At 34.6% G+C, this 24,602-nt stretch overlaps 2 protein-coding genes across 2 annotated transcripts; one reads left to right on the top strand and one right to left on the bottom strand.

The window, feature by feature from the left end:
- Positions 1-245: 245 nt before the first annotated feature.
- On the bottom strand, positions 246-3,851 carry LOC122599663 (proteasome subunit beta type-6). The gene is made up of 8 exons (XM_043772208.1): positions 3,636-3,851; positions 3,440-3,516; positions 3,103-3,158; positions 2,424-2,496; positions 2,232-2,343; positions 1,298-1,371; positions 987-1,061; positions 246-542 (listed from the first exon to the last, which is right to left on the bottom strand). Exons 1-8 carry the CDS (start codon positions 3,748-3,750, stop codon positions 411-413), a joined length of 714 nt encoding a protein of 237 aa, XP_043628143.1. The 5' UTR covers positions 3,751-3,851; the 3' UTR covers positions 246-410.
- Positions 3,852-10,906: 7,055 nt separating this feature from the next.
- On the top strand, positions 10,907-12,094 carry LOC122601694. Its single transcript, XM_043774435.1, has 2 exons — positions 10,907-11,074; positions 11,591-12,094. The coding sequence occupies exons 1-2, from the start codon at positions 10,907-10,909 to the stop codon at positions 12,092-12,094; spliced, it is 672 nt and encodes a 223-aa protein (XP_043630370.1).
- Positions 12,095-24,602: the final 12,508 nt, after the last annotated feature.

Here is a 24,602-nt window from a genome sequence, read left to right as displayed (position 1 = left end):
GAAGCAAGTTCCATAATGCAAGCCATAGAATGTGAATGGTATATTAGTATAAAACAAAGTTTGCAATCAAGAACATGACATAGGTCAGCTAGGAGGCTCATGAAAACAGTCATGCTTGTGATCTTTTACAAGATTGGCTAACATATGATAATGATAGAATTTGCATAATATCACATTCATTATATTGCTTACTGATTACTGGATGTTATAGGAGGTGTAGACATCAAAGAAAACACAAGCCAAACTGAAATAAACAGAATACAATCCATAAAAGTTGGGTGAAACTTCAACTAAAAAGTAAAATTTGTAATCAGGAGTACAACAGTACTTTAGCTGAAAATAACTAAAATAACAGTTGAGAATTGCATCCCAGACTAGTTCTGTTGAGTAGAATATCACAATCAGAAAGTCTAGATGTTCATTGGCTCGGGATTTGGTGCGTTGAGAATGTCCAACAATGAATTGTGTGCCTCCACTTCATCATGCCATAGGGGAAGCTGATCACCTGGGTAGAAGTTCCTTGTAACCCCCTCCGAGTTTATCTACAAAACAATTATGATCAGATGACAGTGGCAAACAAATTGACATTACGTAATTGCAATGGAACTGCTTTAGCATCATGGGAAGCACAAGATGCATTTTGGATCTCACACTTATGGCGCCCATTACCCTTTATGGTTATTAGTTGAGGTGCAACTGTGCAAGTAAAGTTGGTCTGGAACAACTAACCAGCACGTTTTTGTCTAACTATAGTACAAATAAGTAATATCATTATAACTATATTGATCATTAGAGGTTCTTAACGTCTAATATACTTTATGCAGTTTTAAACTGCTTACATTTTAGCCAAGTTTTAGATTTTACCCATCAAAGATACTGCAAAAAACCCATATCAACCCAATCTTGATGTGTAATAGGTAGAAATTCACACCCCAATTTTCACGACGCTAGATATATATGCATAAGGTGAATCAAAGGGAGCTTACAGTGACAGTGCGAACGACACCTCCACTGGCACCATCTCGTGCTATAGCTAGTGAAACAGCCTTAACAACCAGTTGCTGCATCAAACAAAATCAGAGGTCTGTTAATTTCCTCACAAAGTAAAAATCATGTAAAACTGTCTTTGCATTTAGCATACTATATTACTTGGAAAAAACTTTTGTGGCGCTACAGACCTAGTCTCTAATTATTAATTAAAGGGATAAAAATCCTCAAATGACTGACATACACAACAATCGCGTGTTCAGGGAGACAGGGACAGACACGTAATTGCACAAAATGAAGTTGGTGTTACCTCAGCCTCTTCCTTGGTCATCCCATCCTTCCAAGCTTGATCAAAGAACCCGTATAAATAACTGGAGCCAGATCCTGTGGAGCACTAACCATTAAGCTAAACTCAAAAATTGATTTACATCATTGCATGCATATAAACACGTTAGCTTCTTTTCACCTCCCTTCACTCATGAAAAGAAATGACAAAATGTATGAGATGGGTCTGGCTGCAAGCGATTGAATTTGAAAACAGTGTTTGCTCTCATTATGCTTTTTATTAATTTTCATTAACTGATACAATAAACAAAATTATAAAAGTATTGCTTGTTGATGTTTACACATTATATAATTAAAAAAATGCTTTTATGGCCAACTTTGTGGATCCATATTGCAATTTACTTGTTACAGCAACTATGTGAAAATTACTTGTTACAAGAAAATTAAAAATAGATGGCTAATAAAAAGATAGCTATAACATGAACCATGATCCAACTTCCAACTCGATTAATTTCTGAAATGTTTCAGCCTTCCACCCATATCAACCCATTGAATATGCCCAAAATCACAGAAACACATGCCAAATGGGTCAACTGACTTAATCTTATTGGCTTACATGGTACCTTTTGATTAACACAACTAATGTTAACTCTAGTCTAATTAATATATGTAATCCCGACGTGACAACCATACTATACTATACACACCAAGAGATAGTAAATTTGCTAAAACAAAAGAGATGAACCCATAAAACTTTAGAGTAGGAAAAGCGTAAATAAAACAAACAATCATACCGCTGTCAAAGAGAATTGTTTTTTCTTTCAAGTGATAACTATTTTTTGTTAAAGCAGCCATAGCCTGTTAGATTAAGTTTTTGACAGAAAGAATTGGGTATAAAAAGGTCTATGTACAAAACCTGGAGGACAATTCAGTTGTATAGAAGGAAAATGCAAACAAACCTCCAATGGCAAATGGCTGCTCAAGAATTGTTCCACCAAGAGGGATACCATATATTTTACCCCCTTCATATTTGTCCCATCCGCCGACAATTATACCCGTTTGCAACATATTCTGTAGTTGAAACAGATATGAAAATCAGAAAAATGCCACAGGTACCAATCAAATGATAACTTTACAAAGAGAACACAAACCTTGTTGCTGTAAGATAAAAGTCTGACAAGGTTTGCAGCAACTTTCACAGTGGCAGGTTGACCAAGCTGAATCCTGTTGAGCCATGAAGATCAGTTAGATTAGAATAAATCAATTTCTGAAGATCAATCCTCAACTCATTATATAATACAAACAAACAATTTGATTAATGGATTCTATATGAACAACTGCAACTACCAATGAGAAAAACTAAATACTCCACTTAACATATTTAAACGCAGTCCAACTCTTAAAAATTGTACTCCCAGAAAATATCTCTATGCTCTTTTAAATAACACAAAATGGTCCGCAAACAAATCAGAACACATCAAGAAATGCATTGTCATAGTTTTTCTTTGAGATCTCCGACAGACACAACTCAATTGTCAGTAAAAACTGATTACATGAGCAATTTAACGAGTGATCAGGTACAGTTGATACTTGTTACCGAAATATTTACTTCATTTAGTAGATTCAAAATTTTGAATGTTTATCATCATGGTGTTTACATCGTTACGTTAAAGAAGAAGAAAAACACAGACCATAAAAAGAAAGGGGGCAATCGGGCATGATAGTTTCAAGGTATATGCATATGTAACAACTAACAAGTACTCATCCTCCAGGGATAAAGAACATAACTTTAGACAATCTACATCAAAATAAGCATTTAGTAAAACTTACGTGTGCTGGTGAAGAAAATATCGAACATAGTCTGAGACAATTTGAGAATCTGCAGCCTGAAAAATTAAAAGCAAAACAAATCAGCTGTTATATATCTTCTTACAAAAGATATAGCTTTTATACTTAAACTAGCTCATGCTAAAAATGGGTGTCATTTTCAAAATTACATAAACTCGGTTATTGTTAACACCCACCCCCCACCCGATCGGGTTTCTATCGAAATCAATAATCCACATTCACAACCACATTCGAAATACTAAAACTTTTAATGCATATACATACACAAAAATATATGTATATAAATAAAATTCAAAGTTAACCGGAATCGAGCCATTACCGATCCAGACCGACAGATGTAAACATTATCAGTCAGCTGTGTAATCTTATCAGACGCCCTATTCGCCACATACAATCCTAAAAATCAAACAGCAACCCACTTAATAAAATCAAAAACCCATCTCAAATATATATACAAAACACATATATCTAAGAATAATATAAAAGATTATAATTAGGGTTTCGATTTTTTTTACCTGTGCTAGTACGGGAATCGGCACCGAGAATGACGCCATCTTTGTAAGTGACGCCGATGATCGTCGTTCCCATTGAGTGAGGTGCGTTAACATCTTCGTTTACATGGTGATCCATTTTTATTTTTTTTAATTGAAGAAAAAATTAAGCCCTAATTTGTAAAGATGTGTGTGTACTGATTTGGGTGGAAGGGGAAGGGGAAGTAGTATAATTTTATGATTTTCTGGCTTTTGCAACAAGAAATCTTCGCCTTATGCTTTTTCGGTTTTGTCATTTTAGCCCTTATACTTTTACGGGTGCTCGAATTATATCATATTTTTTTTGTGTGAAATAACCTTTGTTTTTTTAATGGTAAATTAATAAAGTTTGGTTAGTCCGAGTAATTCAATAGCGAAAGGGGACTCGATATACTCCATCACAGACAAGGTTTGTTAACCCAAGCCTTCCACCTTCAGATACTAAGATAATCCGTGGTCTGAAAATCCACATTAATAAAATCTAGTTGCTCATGAGATTAAACTAGAGACCAATAAGCTTAGTCGTTATCAGCATAACCGACCTAAGCTTATAACCAATAATTATGTTCGTTCATATGCTATTTTTAATATAAGTAAAATCTTCATAACAAATTAGTGTTTTTAAACTACAGCCTAATAGTTAGCGTGCATATTATATCGTATGTTATCGTAGTTTTTTTATAATGCATTGTGTAAATGATCGACTAAATGTAAAGTACCCAATATCATATGATTAAACTCTTTCCAATAAAGGTTCATGTATTAGAAGAAGTTTTATATGGGAGTAACGCCATAAGACCCTCCCTATGATCAAAAGGAATTTTAGTATGCTTGCGTTATGTATGATCAATATTAATCAAAGGATTTAGAAGGGTTTAATCACTGGATACCCAATATACTTTTACCTATGTACATAGTTGTCCATTAGACTGGTTTATTGATGAGTATCATCCACAAATTTTTCAAATTTTTACATGGTTAACCAATTGTTGACTTATTACCTGATATAGCAGGTTAAATACATTTTTTTTAATATATAATTAGTTATATTTATCCTAAATAAAATGAACAAAGTGAACAATTTTACTCTCAGTTTTCATTTTCTCACACCCATGTGATTGAATTGAACGCTGCTTGACTACTCACTGCTACTTCATTCTTTTAAAACAAAGCCCAATATAAATGAAAGAGGTTGTGTCATTTTTTGTAACCAACTATGATCTATCAGTCAGTATCTTATAAAATTTAAGACTCATTTGAGATTATTAATCTAAATGGTTACAAGTCTAAATCTTTTATTTGTAAAAAAAAGTTAATGATTTGTATATGATATCTTTTAATCGTATATCACCCACATATTTTATATGCTATACCGTCAATAATGGAAAACACATTTAATGGTATACGTTAAAAAAATGATAGTGTCAATATCACTTGCCAATAAAAACAATTTCTTTCATCACTTGTCATTCACGTACAGATCAAAACAAATTTTTTTTTTTTTGTTAAACAACAACGTTATTAAGTTAGATAATCGGTTGAGACAAGTTCCACCAATACCTCAAACCAAAAGAATTGTTACATCGTAAAAGTGAGTTCTTAAGTAACTCAATCCTGCTACACTTTAACTTAATTTCTCACACTATACGTAGTAGATTCCTTTCCCATTCTTTAACTAGAATCATTCTATGAAATATGTGTACAACATTTACATCTATATTGTCAAATCATTAAGCACATATATACTGATATATACCCTAGATTGGATTTAAACATGTTGCATTCTCTATATTCCACTATCCATATCATACAACCCGTATAAATAAAATTAATCATATTGGTGTGTTTCACATTTTGAAATAAATTTGGACACACACACGTATCGTGTTTTATGTACGTATTCCAGATAAAGATTAAGATAAGCTAAATTAAAGTATATAAGTGATCAATCACTAAAAAAAAAGTTCAAACTTAGATTTTGGGCTTTGAACCAAAGTGGGCTGGACCTGGACATAGGCCCTGGCGGGCTGGCCCTCACAACCTTTTCTATATGCAATTTGGCACTTTCGCAGTATACATACTAGTACAAGGTTTTTTGTTTTTGTCTATAGGTTGATGGTTATTCTTTGCAAAAGCTATAAATTGAACCGAAAACTTGAGTTTTTGAAAACAAAAAATTGTTTGTTTTCGGTTTTAGTCAAATTCGGTTATTGGCTTTTGGTTGAGTTTGTGCAAATTACACAATTCCATGAAAAATTTGGATATATTCGATTAGGACATATTTTCTTTTTGAATAATCTGGTTGAAATTTGCTAGAATAAATATCGTTGGTTCTCCGTTACATATTAGAATCCGTCTAAAATTCATCGATAAAGTATTCTGTCAAAGAATAATTCCGTTTGGAGTGACTAGTCATTTTATAAAGATTATTGACATATTAACAACGAATAATTCCGTCTGGAATGTTTTTTTAGATGCACACAGACCTACTATCAAAACCAGATTTCCATCGAAGTTATGTAATAAAGGCTCTTTTCAACAAAATTTGGACGGATTAAGCCATCAAAATATGTCAGCTTTCTAGTAGTGAAGATTAATTAGTTTTAAATACGAAACAAGAACATGGTCGTGTTCTTTGCCATGTTCATCAAATAAAAGCCTTTCTAGTTAGTGGCCAAAATTTTATCCAACTTTTTGCTTTCTACATATATAGATATCATTTTATTATGACATACGAATGTGCTAACTTCAAAATGAAAGTAGTTTTGATTTGTATGTTTGGTGGACTAGCAACTGATATATTAAAAAAATCATTTGAGTAGCTATTCCGTCATCAAAGTTCCATATCGGAAAACATTAAATAAATCGACCAATAACTGTGTATGTATATATGAATCATCATTTCACATGCATATTAAACATTTAAACCAAAATTCATGTTAGCCATAAACATTAATTTAACCTTTAAATACTTAGGCTACATTTGTAACATCGAGACCTAATGATAAAAAAGTAAAAGAACGTACCATGCCATCCAAACACGCCCTAATTAATAATTACAGTATATCAGACTGGAGTATTACTCCGTATATTTATAACTACTCAGTAGTATAAGAAAAATATGTGTATTTGTATCATCAATGTCCACTTTTTATATATGTGTATATATGTTTTCCTGACTATTTAGCCACAATAAGATTTATTATAAATTGGATCAATTGAACCTAAAAGATCTTCATGTTTCCATGATTCAATATATATATATATATATATATATATATGGGAAAGTTATTTTTAATATAAGAGTTTGAAAAAGTACAAAAAGTATAAGGTATTTCCTCCTTCTTCTTCCTTCTTTCTTCCATCTCCGACCACCACCACCATGATCATCTCCGACCACCACCATGATCCTCCGGCGACGACGACCATCTCCGGCGAGAGTTACATATGTGTAAGTACAACTTTTTTTTTAGCATTTTAGGTTTTTTCCTTCGCGAGACAACCACCACCAGCCACCATCATCGTCTTCGACCACCCCAACCACGACGCCGGCATCAAGGGTTTCGCCCGTACCGTAGCAAACCGTCACCATATCTTGGATCACCGCCCATCAAATCCATACGATTCCCATATGCGTCCCTTGACGGTCAGCTTAGAACGGATGAAGGCCTCTGGCCGGTACCGTATCCACCCGAAAACGAACCTGATTCTCGCCGGAAAGTTAACTTACACATGTGTAAGTTGTACTTACACGTGTGTAAGTCTCGCCGGAGATGGTCGCCGTCGCCGGAGGATCATGGTGGTGGTGGTCGGAGATGGAAGGAACAAGCATGTATAAGTTAACTTACACATGTACTTTTTGTATTTTTTTAAATGTTTATAGTATAAATAACTCACCCCTATATATATAATTTTTAAGTCACTTGTACTATATAACATGATGTTAGTCTTGACGTCTTGTGATTTTGTAATTTGTTTTGGAATATCCTTATATATATCATAAATGCTATTGACAACATCTAATTTGGATGCAATAAAAACAATTTTTTTTATTTTCTTTACTTTACGTTTTTCATATCATATAGCAGAAAATAGTCACTTATTTTGGACTACAAATGTACATCAATGTTTAGGTGCTGGTAAGTGTTAACGGCACCAAACATTTTCCAAAATTTTTATCGATCAAGGACGAGTGAGCACCATGTAAACATGTGTGAATGTGGAACACATGCACGGACAAGACTTTGTTGAAGTTGGCGTGGCTTCTTGTTTCCGTATTCATTCCCAGTCAGACTTCACTATTAAGTCTTAATTGTTCCCTACCAGCTTCCTTTATCTTTCTTCTAATTCCCTTTCCCTTAGATTGATCTGACCTAATTGTTTCATATTTCGATTTTTTTATATACCATTCGTCCCATTAAAAATGTCATATTTTGAATTTTCAAAATATTCATGTTTACGTCGTGAGGTCATCAATCCTTACTCCTTGTAAGGTCATACATCTTTTTTTAGTGGCGAAGCTACATGGAGGCCAAAGGTGGCTTCGGTGACACTATAAAAAAAGGTAACAAGGGAGCCATATTTTTAAAATTACTTGTATGTCTAGTACTATTTTTATATTTGGTAGGTATTTTTAATGAACATGTATTTTTTTATAAGGGTTTATAAATTATAAATATATATATTGAGTTGTTGAAAAAACAAAATAAGATTGTGATAGGAAATAAAAAATCTAAATTTAAGTTTAATGTTAGGAAAGAGTACTGGAATGATTGGTTGACACATATATATGAAATCATATCTGATATAATTGATTCAAAAAAGGGGCTATATAAGCTCTTTTTTGTTCTGTTCATTTCATTTAGTATCTCTAACATAGGTCATGTTAGCATCGGATCTAGCTAGCTAGTTGTTAGGTTGACAAGGGAAATGATATTCCCACAATACATTTTTGTCATCTACAACAATACATGCATCATGCAGTTTTATTCTGGACAAAAAAATCTATACATTCGTTGTAGATGGCAAAATTTTATTGTAGAAATAGCACTTCCCGGTTGACAATATATGTTGTGTACTTGTGTGATTTTGATGATATGATTTGTGATGCCCCGGTACTCTCTATAGATTGACCTGGATATATATCAGAAAAGTAAATATATTACTGTTGGATATTTAAGTTTGGGTATAAAAAATACTCTTATACTAATATTTTAATATTCATTGTATAATGAATAAATGATTGAATCTCTATGTTTTTTATTTATGGATTAAAATATTAAGATTTGAGAAGTTCTATACTCAAGCTTGGGTATTTAACAACTACATATTAAAAAAGAAAAGAAAAAAAAAGATAATTAGATAGAAACTCTCTGATCACATGTATCATTTGGTACCCACCTCTAATCCCCCAGGTATCTAACACACACACACGTACACACACACATATATATATATATGAAAAAGTGAATATATAGTTATTATATAAGTGAACTTGGGTATAAAACCTCGCACATACTAACTTTTAATATTTATTATATAATGAATAAATGATTGGGTTCGTATGTTTTTTTATAAATTAAAATATTAAGATGTGCAAATTTTATACCTAATGTTAAGGAATGTTTCGTGAAGGATTAAACATGGGGAAGGAGGTAATTATACCAATATTTACTTATGTAGAAAACAAGTTAGGTCGATTTATAATGTTCAAAAGTTAGTATTTCTTAATTAAGACTTCTTATGAAAGTGGATTGTAGGTCATGCCGTCATGGTCTAAAATGGCTTGCATGGATATGATACCAATTTTAGTATTATGGAATGTAACTAAACATGATTAAATGTATATAGTAATATTGAACTAAGGTTTTAGATATTATATGTTAATAATTTGATAAATTGTACAAATTATGTAATATGACATATGTCGCAACTTATATGAACTACCATGTGCAAATCTTTGATTTATTAATTTGATTTCATGAATGAACATTAACTAACATCACGTTGTTATATAATATCTAAAATCTTAATTTGTTCTTATATGCATTTGATTATAGTTTTTTACATTATATATGAAGTACTTACCCAGTGCCCCTTTATAATGATAAGTGATCGAGACTTGATCACGTGACAAAGCAAATCCAAAAGTGCTTCGTGGTCAACAATACATTTACAATGGAGAATTATTAATATAACTAGCAAATCAATCCGTGTAACTAAAATTTTAAAACCAAAAATATATAGAAATAATATGTAATATGTTGATAATATATTATAATTTGATACAGAGATAATTAACAACATACTTGTAAAGATGAACATTAATACATAAAACCGACATATGAAACTAAAATTAAAGAGTTTGGATACAGTTGAACAATGGGGTTGGTGGTGCATTAATTGGTAAGGTCTTTGACAACCGGAAGATCCACTTTTCAAATTTTTTGAGGTGGATTAATAGGGTGTTTTCCGAGAATCCTTATTTCTAGACATACGTGTAATTTAGGAGTAAGAATAGGATAAAATATTGTTCAATAAAAAATGATACATTCGATTATTTTTCATATTAATTAAAAAAAAATAAGGTTAAAAAAACAATATGAAAAAAAAAATGACATATTACCTAATATAAAAAATAGTTTTTGAAAGAAAAAAAAAACTATTATGACATCATATATTTTTAAAAATAGTATAAGAAAAAATGGTGGCATGCCACATAAATAAAAAATTTCTAGAAACAATATTGTTTTATTTAATATAAATAAAGATTATAATAAGGGAAAAATAAAGGTAAGCTTCGAAAAATGTCTCATATATTATTTTCAAAATATCTTTTGAATAAAACATCACTAAAATATGAATAAAACATCACTAAAATATAAATGATTGAAACTCATAATTTTTATTCAATAAAAAATTAAAATGTAAAAAGTTTTTAATCCAATTTAAATCTAAGACAACCTAAGTTCAGTTCCCCCTTAGCTTATAATACAGGCCGGTCATTAAACAATATTATACTCCTTAGAGGAGTTATATATTTACTATTTAATTATTTGGTTCCTCTTTGAGTTGATGTTTCCAATCAATGCTATATATATATATATAGTATAAATATATAGTAGATACCATTGAATCCAACCCACATCCTGTATACATATATAGCATATATACAGTATCATTTGTCATATATAACCAAAGAAAAACATTAGAGATAAGCAAAGATATATGTAACTAAGGAGAGTAAGTATAAATATATGGAATTCAAGAAATACTATCTTGACCTAATAATGATACCATTATCTTTTATGATATCTATTGGATATCACATTTGGTTGTGGCATAAGGTTCGGACTCAACCACTCTCTACTATTATGGGCACCAATGCTCATGGACGTCAATTATGGGTATCCGCGATTATGAAGGTACGTAAACTTAATTTTTCTTTAATTAACCACGTTTAGATGTTAGGTAATTATAATGTTTAAACTTTCACCATGAACATATTGATCATCATATATATATAACACAATCATCTTCACAGTAGAAATATGAAGGAATTTTATTTTTGCCACCTCCACATATACATTTTAGATTTCCAAACATTTATCTCTAGATAGGTGACGGGAACCTTGCTTTACTCAACAACAAGTTAAAACAACGATTCTTGATAGATTATTAGTTTACATTTTATATAGATTTTCTATTTTACCTTTTGAAATTTTTTTTTTAACCGTAAATATTTTTATTCATGTTATTCAATCCTTGATATAAAATATATTAATAAATTGGGTTTAAAACTACTTGCATATGTAGATATAAATTTCATCGACTAACATATAATACAAATAAAAGTTATTATGAAAAATAACTTTGAAAGTCAAATTAAGACATTTTAACTGGGACGGAAGATTAATATCCTTTCACTACTCTTTTAACAGGATGATGACAAGAAAAGCATGTTAGCCATCCAGACGATTCGGAACACAATAATGGGATCAACCCTAATGGCTACGACATCAATAGTTTTATGTTGCGGTTTAGCAGCTGTTGTTAGTAGCAGTTACAGTGTTAAAAAACCAGTCAACGACACTGTCTATGGGGCACACGGACAATTCATGGTAGCATTAAAATATGTAACACTACTTGTTCTCTTTCTTTTTTCTTTCATGTGTCATTCATTATCGATTAGATTCATAGGCCAAGTGAATTTCTTGATCAACCTTCCTCAAACATATGTGACCTCAACGTATGTGTCGGAGCTTTTAGATAAAAGTTTTACACTAAGCATGATAGGGAATCGGATTTTCTACTCCGCACTTCCAATTATGCTTTGGATTTTTGGGCCGGTTCTTGTATTGTTGTGTTCTTCGACGATGGTGTATGTTCTTTATAATCTTGACTTGTTGTTCCATGATTCAAAGAAGAAAACGGCAATGGCTTAAGAAATAATGAAGTGTGACACATTCTCATTGAAAATGTTGTCTTTAATTGTATCTAATTGAGTTAAATTAATGTTTTTGATTATGAAATGAATATGTTGAATAACCACAATGGTAGCCTGATAGTGTGGGCCGATTTACCAATTTCATATGATTGTAAGACCGGTCCGTAAACACTCATAATGATCGAGCTGAGCCCATCATCCATGAGACCGTGAATGATCGAGTTCGCACATGTTTCAAATTGCCATTGAGTAATTAATGTTGATTTTTGTAGTATATTAATAAGCATAAGTTGTTACACTGTTGTTTAAACTTTAAAGAGAATATGTACAAAACTCAAAAAGCAGCTTGAGGTCTTGTGAAATGAGATTTGAGAGTCATTTAAAAATTTGAACAAATTGAATACTCTTTATTCAATCAGAGCAGTTGAAAGTCTCAAATTGGGAATAGTGGAGAAACCGGCCTGATCATGGTTTTGAACAGAGTTTTAAATACCTGTACGTATCGGCCGGTATTACCCGGAATAACGGATATCGGTTGGTACCCGGTAAAACTATCCTGGTATTTTGTCCGATATTTTCACTATTCAATACCGGCCGGTATTTCCGGTATTACCGGAATGGTAATACCGGTATTTTGATTATTTTTTTTGAATTTTTTTTATACTTTAATGTTATGTATTGTTATTTGTAAACTCTAAAACTTATACTTTGTTATGACATACCTATTTGATATTATTTTTGAGTGGATTGTATTTGTATTTTGACTATTTTGGTTAAATTGTAAAAAGTTTTGTAGGATTTCTATAAAAATAAAAATACAAAAATTAAATTACCGTGTCAATACGTACCGGTAATACTTGTACCGAGTACCCGATGTTAGTATATGATCACGTAAAATGAACGTATGTCTGGAAATAATTTAAGCCTACGGGGACGTCACACGAAATGACACGATAACTCTATATTATTAATTAATATATTAAAGTAATATATTAATTAGTTTAATCACAAAATGATTAATTTAAATAAGTTAAAGGGTTAATTGTATTTAAATTAATTAAAAAGGAGGATTAAATGTGAAAATAAAAAATTAGTGTTGGACCCTAATTTTCCTATGGGGGGTCGGTTCTATCAAGGGCTTTTTAAGCCTTGATTTAACTTGTTTTCTAAGATAATTAAACCTTAATTTTTCCCTATACATAGAGGGCTTAATTCAAGGGTTTTTTAATTCAATTCACACATTAATTCTCTCCTCTCTTCCATCTCTCTTGGCTTCGGCCGAACCCCAAAGAAAAAGGTTTTTCGGGTTTTTGGTTGGTTCGATTATTAGGGATAAAAACAAAGGGTTGTTCGGTTTGTGATCGGGGTACTAGCGTACGATATAAGAGGTGTCTAGTGTGCGATCGTAGATGGATTTATTTCAAAGCTTTTTAAAGTTCTTCACTTTATCCTCAACGTTAAAAGGTATTCCTTAATCCTATTTCAAGGTTAATTAGTTGATTACATGGTTTTATTTGCTTCCGTTGCGTACTCGTAAATAATGATATTTAGTTATATATTCCAACACCCGATCGGTACGACTAAAATACCGGTATTTAAAACATTGGTTTTGAGAGAAAAAAAAAGCATGTGTAAGCTTTCTGTTTTACTTTTGCATAAAAAAATACTCTGTAAGAAACATCAAATGTTGTTTTCTATATCCTTCGGTTCGGAGTATCAATATATACTCGATAGTGTATAGAGGATGTTAATATATAGACAACTGTATTCTTATTACGACGGTGTAGAGAGGCTGACGGGTTTCTTCTAAGATAGAAAAGGACCTCAACCTTATAAAACATGAGAATGGAACGCTTGAACTCTATCTTTACACTAAATAAAAACATAAACATTATACTATAAATTAAATATAGAATTTTATAGCCAATTTGGGGTTACCAACCACCCTTGGTTACCCATAGTTCTGCTACTCAATACCATGTCTTCTAGATGTCAAGTAGTGGCGAATAAGAATAAGATTTGGCTCCACACTAGATATGATGAGAATTTTCACTTCAACAAGGTCTAGTGGTGCTACCCGAAGACTTAAATGAATAGTTATCGTTGTTAAGAACAACCTTTTATTTCACATAGTTTCTGGTCTTCGATATTATGGTGGAACATACATTGGTGGAATCCATTTCCGTGACATTCATATATGATATCGTCACTACTCTCGTCACTACAAAAAAAATGCCTTTTAGTGGCACACACTTTAAGTGGCATATAATTATGTGCCACTATATGGTGGTCTTTAGTGACATTTGTATATGTGTTACTAAAGAATTAGTGATGGCGTATCCACATTACGCTATGAAAGGCCTGCCAAACGGACAAGTGCTAACCCGCAGCGTTACGAAGGAACCTGCGTGGGGAAGGCACCCAACTGGAAATAATACTTGAATAAAGAAGAGATTGCCTAAATCTCTTCTTCCCTAAAATAAGGACGATCAGTTTCAACTAATTTGGGAAGTTAAATCTATCCTTTTAAATCATGGAAAAACCGATCTACAAGTTTCTCTTCCAATCCTCCTATAAAAGGCGACTCAGAAGAGCTCACGAGATCATTCATTCATTCATTCTTACTCATCCATAAACTCTATCAAACAGATCAGAACACAATAGCACGATCTTAATCGGCTAACAATCATAATTAATTGGCGTAAAGAGGCTTACACTCTACCATATGGGAATCGCCAACGAATAGTCCAAAACCCCTCAAAACCCCTTTTTTAACCCTAGCGCGATTTGGTGTACAAACATTGGCGCCATCCGTGGGACCACTCTATTGAACTAGAAAAACCCATTAATATACCGTTCTGTGCATCTTACGCTGTAAAAATGGTAAAGAAAAAAGACAGGATGACGAGAGGAAGAAGGTCTGCTCTGGCCATTCAACAAGCAACAATCAACGACTTGACTGTGGCCAAAACGACACCGGAAGGTTTTTATTTCCCATTATTAGGAGAAAGCGAACCTTCGAGCGATCCGCTCATCATCCAAGCCACTGTATTCAACGTTGACGTCCGGAGGGTATATCTGGACCGGGGGGGGGGGTGAGTGTGACGTTATCTTCGAACACTGCTTCCTCAAAATGCCAGAATCCATACGAGCCCGAAGGACGGATCCCCGGGGACCATTGGTAGGTTTTTCCGGAGAGCATGCATGGCCGTTGGGAGAAGTCGACCTAGACGTGACCATCACAAATGGGATACACGAGCGAACGGAGATGTTGGATCTCTCGATAGTACGATCTCCATCCCCCTACAATATAATTTTGGGAAGACCTGCGATGCAAAGGATGAAAATGGTCCCCTCTGTCATCCATGGGGTCATTAAATTCCAATCTGAAAGTGAGATAGGATCGATCCACTCCTCTTACGAGCCAACAAAACAAATCAATGATGTGAAAAGGGTAGATGACGACGTCCCACCTACCCCCATGAAAACGCAGGAAGAAGAGGACGCAACAAGGTTGATGACTAACCCAAACTTTCCCGAACAAACGATCTCCATAGGTACCTAACTTTCAGAAGGGTGCAAGCACAAACTTAAAAAACTGTTACAGGCCAATGTAGATGTCTTTGCATGGGACTATTCAGATATGACAGGGGGTTCCAAGGACCCTAACATTGGAAGGAAAACCCTTCGTCACGGAGCATCGTCTGAAGGAACACAAGCATATAGAGCCTGTTCACCAGAAGAAACGCAGGCTTTCCGCCGAAAGAGATGAGGCTGCTAGGAAGGAGGTAAACGAACTACTCAAAGCTAGGATAATAAGGGAGTCCGTCTACCCTATTTGGATCGCTAACCCGGTAATGGTCAAGAAAGGAGACGGAGGGTGGAGGATGAGTGTTGACTTTACAAATATCAATAAGGCATGCCCAAAAGACTGTTACCCCCTCCCGGAGATCGACTGGAAAGTAGAATCGTTAGCAGAGCATAAGCTAAAGTGTTTTTTGGATGCATACAAAGGATACCACCAGATACAGATGGCGGAGGAAGATGAAGACAAGACAGCCTTCTACACCAGTAAGGGAACCTATTGTTATCGAAAGATGCCCTTCGGCCTTAAGAACGCAGGAGCTACGTACCAAAGGTTAGTCGACAAGGCCTTCGCTACACAGATAGGAAAGAATCTAGAAGCATACGTTGACGACATGGTTATCAAAAGCAGGGATGAAGAAGGACTCATTGAGGATATCCTGGAAACCTTCGGGAACCTCAGGAAAATCAACATGAAACTCAATCCCAAAAAGTGTTCCTTTGGAGTGGAGGAAGGCAAGTTTTTAGGATACTATGTAAGTAACAAAGGCATCCATGCAAATCCTTCCAAGATAAATAAGTTAAAGCAAATTTTGGCACCAAGGACAATCAAATAAGCCCAAAGCCTGAACGGCAAGCTTGCCGCCCTTAGCCGCTTCCTCTCACACGGAGCTGACAAGCAACTACCCTTTTTTAAAGTATTGAAAGGATGTCTCAAGAATAAGGATTTTACATGGACAGAGGAGGCGGGGAGAAATTTGGAACAGATGAGAAAATATATTGCAGACCTGCCAACGCTAACAGCCCCAAAGCCAAAAGAAATACTTTACATGTATCTGGCCGCCTCACTTGAATGCGTTAGCGTTGTGCTTGTGGCAGAAAGGGATAAACAACAGATACCCATTTACTTCGTGAGCAGAGTCCTGCAAGGCGCAGAAGCCAACTATCCCGAGTTAGAAAAACTGACCTTGGCCCTTGTCCACGCGGCACGTAGGTTGCGAAGGTACTTTCAAGCGCATCCCATCGTGGTATTATCTGATAAACCAATAAGGCAGATATTGCTTAAGCCAGAAAAGTCGGGACGGGTGGCCAAGTGGGCCATCGAATTGGGGGAGCACGACATTGAGTTCAAGGCCAGGAATGCAATTAAGGGGTAAGTATTGGCTGACTTCATCAGCGAAGTCCACGAAGGCGAAAACTCGATGACACACTCTGTGTCACTCGAAGTGTTGGGGAACGTCGAAAATGATGTATGGAAGTTGTACACCGACGGAGCCGCAAGCTCCGATGGCTGTGGAGCCGGTCTGATGCTAATCAGTCCCGAAGGCAAAGAATTTACCTATGCTCTGAGATTTGAGTTTGGAGTAACAAATAACGAAGCCGAGTACAAAGCATTGCTAGCAGGGCTTCGGATCGCCAGAGATATGAAGATCCGCAACCTACAGGTATATGTCGATTCCCAATTGGTCGCAAATCAAGTAAAAGGGGACTACGAAGCCAAGCAGAATACTACAAAACTATACCTACAAAAGGTGCGGGAACTGATGGAATGTTTCAGTCACTTCGAAATAGAGCACATTCGAAGGAACCAAAACAAAAAAGCAGACGCCTTGAGCAAGCTAGCTTCACTCACATTCGGACACCTAGGGAAACAAGTACTGGTAGAAGTCCTCAAGGAAAGATCGATCGAAGAAAAACAACTCTCTGACCTTGTGGAGGAAGAGGGCAAAAATTGGATGACCACCATTTACGAGTACCTAGTAAGCGGAATACTCTCCGCAGACAAGGACGAAGCCCGAAAGATAAGAGTGAAAGCCCCGCAATATAAAATCCAAGATAAAAAGCTGTATAAGAAAGGCTTCGTCACGCCATGGCTCCGATGCGTAGGTCCAAACCAAGCAGAAATGATCATCCGAGAGATACATGAAGGAATCTGCGGAGCACATGCAGGAGCAAGATCCGTCACAACGAAGGCTATGAGGCTAGGATATTTTTGGCCGACAATGCATCAGGACTCCACAGCATTATTGAAAAACTGCGAGTCATGCCAGATACGTGCCAACGTCCCGAGACAACCTAAGAATGATATGACCTCCGTAACGTCGGCATGGCCCTTCATACAATGGGGTATCGACATTTTGGGACCTCTTCCCTAAGCCCAAAACAAGAAAAAATTCCTGGTTGTCGCCATCGATTACTTCACTAAGTGGGCGGAGGCAAAGCCGCTGGCCACGACAAACGGGGACCAAATGAAGAAGTTTGTATGGGAACACATCATATGCAGGTTTGGAATACCTCATATAATTGTCTCGGATAGTGGCCCACAATTTGCCAAAGGCGTCTTCCCAGAATTCTGCAAGAAATTTCAAATTCAACAATCCTTCACATCCGTCTACCATCCCCAAGGGAACTGGCAGGTGGAGGTAACCAACAGAGAAATAATTAAGGGAATAGAGAAACGCTTAGGGCGAAACCACAAGGGATGGATAGACGAACTACCACTAGTCTTATGGGCCAACAGGACAACGCCAAAACGAAGCAACGGAGAAACCCCTTTCAGTCTAGCATTCGGAACGGAGGCTGTCGTCCCAGCAGAATTCCAAGTCTCTATCCACAGGATGATAAACACCAAAGGGAACGAAGACGAACTAAGGATAGATCTGGACTTGCTGGAAGAACGACGAGAAATCGCCGCCATCAGAGAAGCCGTGTTTAAAAAGAAGATTGAAGGGTATTACAACAAAAAGGTAAACCCAACAACATTCAAAGTTGGTGACTATGTGCTGCGGTTGAATAGCACGAGCGAAAAAGAATACACTGGAAAAATGGGAACTACTTGGGAGGGTCCATACAGGGTAAGGAGAGCATTTGGAAAATGAGCACACGAGCTGGAAACGCCCGAAGGAGCTCCGGTTGACAGAACATGGAATGACTCAAATTTGCGTAAATTCTACTGTTAGAATTCCCTTCCCTTTTAAAATATATGTAGTACTAAATAAAAATGCCTGTAAGCAATTCTGATCATACATACATTGGGCCAAGTGCCTCATTTAAGCATCAAAATCCTACGGGAAAGTGCAAACAAAATATATATAAAATGGCCATATATATATATATAGAAAAGAAAACCGTAGAAAGTCCCGTACGGCTGGGGCGAAAGTGTCACGGTGATATTCGCCTTGGGGGGGTCGCTATCCTCGTAAAAAGGGAACAAGCTAACAAGGACGCCTGAATAAGCTATCCTTATACACGTAATTACGTAAGAGAAGCAAGTTTTAACTACTTCTAAAAACTGGTTCTCAAGCCAATAATAGCAAAATTTGCTATACAATGATATTTCTAAGAACACAGAATATGGTCATATAAAAACATATCATAAGCAAAATAAGAAACTAAACCATATGTTAAACATGCATATAAGTACCATAGTTTGACATCAAAACAGATTAAAAGGTACATACCAAAATAAGTCTTAAAAATATTTATTTCATAACATATATAGTAAACCAAACCGGGGTTTCACGACTAGGAAACTGTGCGCCCCAGTATTGTGCAGGTGGGTGAGATCATGAACATAGTTACTCTGGTAATTCGCTAGTTTTGAGATGGCTTGGTCAAACACCTGTTTAGCCTGGAGATATTCAGGAGACTGATCGGAATGTTGCACAAAAGCCATCCTTTTCTTCTTTGAAGCATTCACGGCGACATCAACCAAAGCAACAGCCTCTGGCCCTAAAGCAAGAGTTTCACAAATATGGGGAATTAGTTCTTTCACAAACACTTTTACCTCCCGGCGAAGTTCAACATTGTCCAGATCCTTTTCCAAAAGCTCATCATGACGCCTCTTCAAACCCGCACGCAACACCTTCATTTCCACATCTTGCTCAGATAAGCGCTTCTCCAAGTAGGCAACCCGGTCAAATAAACTAGTGATGACAAGCTGAGACTCCTTCAACATATCCTGAGAATACTCATATTCTCGACACATACCACGGACCAAGAGATTTTTTCGTTCACTCATGTTATCAGATAAGAGTTCTTCCTCCATGAATTTTCGAGAAGAATCACCAGAAAAGGAGATGGGAGGAAAAGCAGCAGGACCCTTCCCTTTATCCGAGACAGAGTCATCATCAACGTCGGTAACCTTTCTCTTTGACATGGCTCTGGAATCTGGCGAGAAAAACGAAGATAGAGATTTTTGAAGAAAATAAAATGAGATGGAGGTATATGAAAGAAAAGTAGAAACAGTGACCTATGGGGAGGGAACAACGAAAAGACTGAAGGCAGGAGTTCAATTGAAGCAATAAATATTCCTGCGCAGCAAACTATTTTGGCACAGAAGAGAAAAAGTCCCAACCGTCGATCACACACCTAGGGATACGTGCAACGACTTTTTGGTTCCCATTAACTGCAACATGTCCTTTCATGATGAATTATATTTCAAATATAGTCCAAGGGAATGTCTATTTGGCAAAAATCATCCCCTTGGACTGGGGGGCTTGATGGCGTATCCACATTACGCTACGAAATGCCTGCCAAACGGACAAGTGCTAACCCGCAGCGTTACGAAGGAACCTGTGTGGGGAAGGCGCCCAACTGGAAATAATACTTGAATAAAGAAGAGATTGCCTAAATCTCTTCTTCCTTAAAATAAGGACGATCAGTTTCAACTAATTTGGGAAGTTAAATCTATCCCTTTAAATCATGGAAAAACCGATCTACAGGTTTCTCTTCCAATCCTCCTATAAAAGGCGACTCAGAAGAGCTCACGAGATCATTCATTCATTCATTCTTACTCATCCATAAACTCTATCAAACAGATCAGAACACAATAGCACGATCTTAAAGAGGCTTACACTCTACCATATGGGAATCGCCAACGAATAATCCAAAACCCCTCAAACCCCCTTTTTTTAACCCTAGCGCGATTTGGTGTACAAACAATTAGTATATTAATGGCACTTAATAATTATGTTACTAAAGAATGAATGTATTAGTGACACTTAAAAATTGTGTTAATAAAGAATGAAAGTATTAGTGGCACTTAGATATTGTGTTACTAAAGAATGGATGTATTAGTGTCACTTAAAAATTGTGTTACTAAAGAATGGCTGTATTAGTGGCACTTAAAAATTGTGTAACTAAAGAATGGATGTATTAGTGTCACTTAAAAATTGTGTTACTAAAAAACGGATGTATTAGTGACACTTAAAAATTGTGTTATTAAAAAATTAATATATTAGTGGCACTTAAAAATTGTGTAGGTAGTGTATATATATTAATGTCAGAAAAAATTATGCGTCACTATTACTATGACAAAACTAAAGATAAAAAACCATCACGACCTCGTCGATTGAAACCAAAAGTTGATTTTTCTAATCATATAATACAAAGAAATCTTTTATTAATGGTGCAACCATACAACTTCGTGGCGCGAAGGATGCCGAAAGCACCTTAGTCTATATTTTGACACATTCTGCACCTTAAAACTCATGTTCGTCTTGTCAAAACATACATAATACTTCCATTTAAAATTTTTTGTTGAATGCATCCATTCTGATTGATATGCATCTAAGATGCATGCACAAAACAAAAAAACATGATTTTTTCGATTTGGATAGATCAATGTGTTGTTAAACACTTAAATAATGATAATTAGTTATACATTATGTACTGATGTATTTATATTTCAACTGTCTGGTCATTGTTAACAGGAATCTCAACGACTTCTAATGTAATTTCATGTCTTTAGTAGTTTAATTTTTATCTTACGAGACGGGGTGCCCGCGCGATGCAGCGGTGATGTTGGTAACGACAAAGGTGTGGCTGCGGCAATTGTGGCGATGATGTGTGACAGTAAGGGTTAATATGGTTATTTAAGGATTGGAGAATCTATGTTGTAGTTTATTTTATTAAGGGTATTATAGGTATATAGGTAAAGATGTTTAAATTAGTGAATAAATAAAAAGGGTAATATGGTCATTTCAGGTTCTTAATTACTTAAAAGGGAAGGACAGTTTGCTTTGTATAGTAGTATAGATTAAATATTTGTCAATCTATGATATTATAAAAATTTAATATGTCATTAATTATATACACGGGATAATAATCTAGTCAGTAATAAACCGAAAATAGATAAACCAGTTGATATGCTACATGCCTCCAATGAACAAATGAAAAGAATACAACCAATCAAAAACCTCTAAACCCCCTCACACGGATAACAATCTGAGCCACATACACCAACCCAAAAAATCCAATCCTACGGTTCACAATAACCATCAACAAACACAAAACCATACCCTCTTCTCCAAATCAATAAACCGACTACGTACTCGTAAAAGATAATCTGACTTTTTCTTAAAAACTAAATAATCCACTACCAAATTTTTAACACAAAAATACCAAAGTCATTCTAATTAAATCCTCAGTTAATGACAGGAGCAAAAAAGAGAGGTAAAGGATCGGTAAAGGGCGGAGCAAAACGACATCGAAAGGATTAGGTGGTCAAATCGATTGGATGGTTGGGTTTATTTTTATCTGAAATTATGGTTAATGTCTTTTGGGGTTATTCGGTTTAATCGTTGATATGTTTGTGTGTGTAATATAATTGGAACTTGTAATGAAATGCTAGCTTGCTTCTTGGTTACCTTCGACGTGCCACCACAGCAACCCACCTATCACCATTGCTGCCGTCTTCCGCCGCCATTGTCTTCGTTTCTTTTTATTTTTCTTGTTTGTGTTTTTTATATAGTTGAATATATATGTAATTTAAGTTAGTCTTGTTACTGATTTGTCTTCTTTGCTATATGTTTATTAACAGCCAACCACTACTTCCGTCATTGTTTACCTTCCACCGCGGCTGCCCTCAACCACCACAGAAGCCGCATCAACAACTACCATGCTGCCACTGCTTACCCTGCACCGTGGCTGTCATCAACCACCACAGATCTATATGTATTGTTTACTAGAATGATTTGTTTTATTCTTAAATAATATATTGTATACATATATGTAATTTGTTGATTCTAATTTATGATGGATAGACTTTTGTTAATATGATTTTAATTTATGATGTATATTTCTTTATTTTTTTAATTTGATTTGTTCTTTTGTTTTAGAAAAATACGATGTATATAATACAAAAAATATACACAATATACGTAAATACATCTAGATTTATTATATTGATATTATAATTAAAAAACATAAAATAATTATATTAATAAATAAAAATAAATCTGATTTTTTAAAAAGAAATTTTTTGTAAACAATTAAGGTGCAATGACACAAATAAAAAGTATCACTAAAACTCATAATGTCCATAGTGACATAACAAATAAGTGTCACTAAAACCCAAAAAAATTTAGTGACCGATTGAAAAGTGCCACTAAAACAGCGTTCTTAGTGACACTTTTTTTTTCTGTCACCCATTACCCATCTGCACTTTAGTAACACTTATGTGATCTTTAGTGACACTTTTTGAGCCGGATACATTCGTGAAAATTGTTAACTTTAATTATATACATTTGTTTTATATATAGACCTCGCCCTAAACGCATATATATGAGATTGATTTTATGAGAAATGACAATGTATACATTTAGGTGATTCTTGAAACTATTTGATAATTTCAACGACTATACCTACTTTTAGTTGATAAAAAGTTTAGTAAGATGATGTCAGTATATATAACATTTTTACTATAATAAGAATTACATAATTTACAAAAATTCAAAAAGATAACGTCATTTTTTCCCCTTGCTTAACTTTTATGTTGCATAACAACTTAAAGCGATTGGATTGATTTTACTTAACTTTTGTCTGTTTTCTATAGGTCTTAAATTAGTAAGTTTTCAAATACTCATGATGGATTTTTTTTTTCTATAAACTATTTATAGTTTCGAATTTAAAATAACAACTTGTTCAAACTACAATACTATATATTACTCGTATATCAAGTCTTGAAAAAAGCATGTAAAAACGAAAAAAAACAAAAATCCCACTAGCTAGCTATTTTGATAAGTAATTAACGCTTGGACTTAATGGTGGCCATTATGCATGCTTTATAACTAGGAGTATTTTATCTCCTGTGTTGTGCTTACTGAGATGGTATCCATGCAAACCACTTTGTCTCAAATCACTTTTGTCTTTTGATATAACAAATTAATTAGAGATTATTTAACTACGAATATAATATTTAGTTGAATGCCAGAAAGTCTACCAAACTTTTACCAAACATCCATCTTTATTTCTCCACAAACTTAAAAATATTATCTCAATCAAAAGCTTATTTTAGTGAAAGAAAATCCACGTACATACTTAATTTGTCTGTTTTGTTTTGCGGTATATATGATAAAGTTAATGCATGAGTTATGGGGGAGTTATTGTTCTTATTTAACTATATACACATATACTATTTTTTAGAAGACAAATCTAATTTAATTCTACATATTTCAATAAACACTAAGAAGGTAGTATCGGTGTCAGAAGCAATGTTTTAAATACCGGTATTACCGGTAATTGAGAGTACTCCGGTATTTTAATCCCGGTATTTTTCCGGTATTTTCATTATTTCATACCGGCCGGTATTTCCGGTATTTTCATTTTTTTTAAAAATTTTTTTAAATATTTTTTTTATAATACTTTAATGTTAGTTTTTGTTATTTGTGTAATTTAAACCTTATATTCTGTTATAAAAT

This window comes from Erigeron canadensis, chromosome 5 (assembly GCF_010389155.1).
Source record: "Erigeron canadensis isolate Cc75 chromosome 5, C_canadensis_v1, whole genome shotgun sequence".
Lineage (NCBI taxonomy): Eukaryota > Viridiplantae > Streptophyta > Magnoliopsida > Asterales > Asteraceae > Erigeron > Erigeron canadensis.
This window is presented reverse-complemented; position numbering and strand designations above follow the sequence as displayed.

Excerpts from the sequence above, each read along its gene's own strand:
- LOC122599663 (XM_043772208.1), bottom strand. The coding sequence starts at position 3,750 with ATGGATCACCATGTAAACGAAGATGTTAACGCACCTCACTCAATGGGA. Across the intron at positions 2,497-3,102 it reads TATTTTCTTCACCAGCACAC|GATTCAGCTTGGTCAACCTG; the intron begins GTAAGTTTTACT and ends ATGGCTCAACAG. Across the intron at positions 1,372-2,231 it reads GCAGCCATTTGCCATTGGAG|GATCTGGCTCCAGTTATTTA; the intron begins GTTTGTTTGCAT and ends AGTGCTCCACAG.
- LOC122601694 (XM_043774435.1), top strand. The coding sequence starts at position 10,907 with ATGGAATTCAAGAAATACTATCTTGACCTAATAATGATACCATTATCT. Across the intron at positions 11,075-11,590 it reads GGGTATCCGCGATTATGAAG|GATGATGACAAGAAAAGCAT; the intron begins GTACGTAAACTT and ends CTCTTTTAACAG.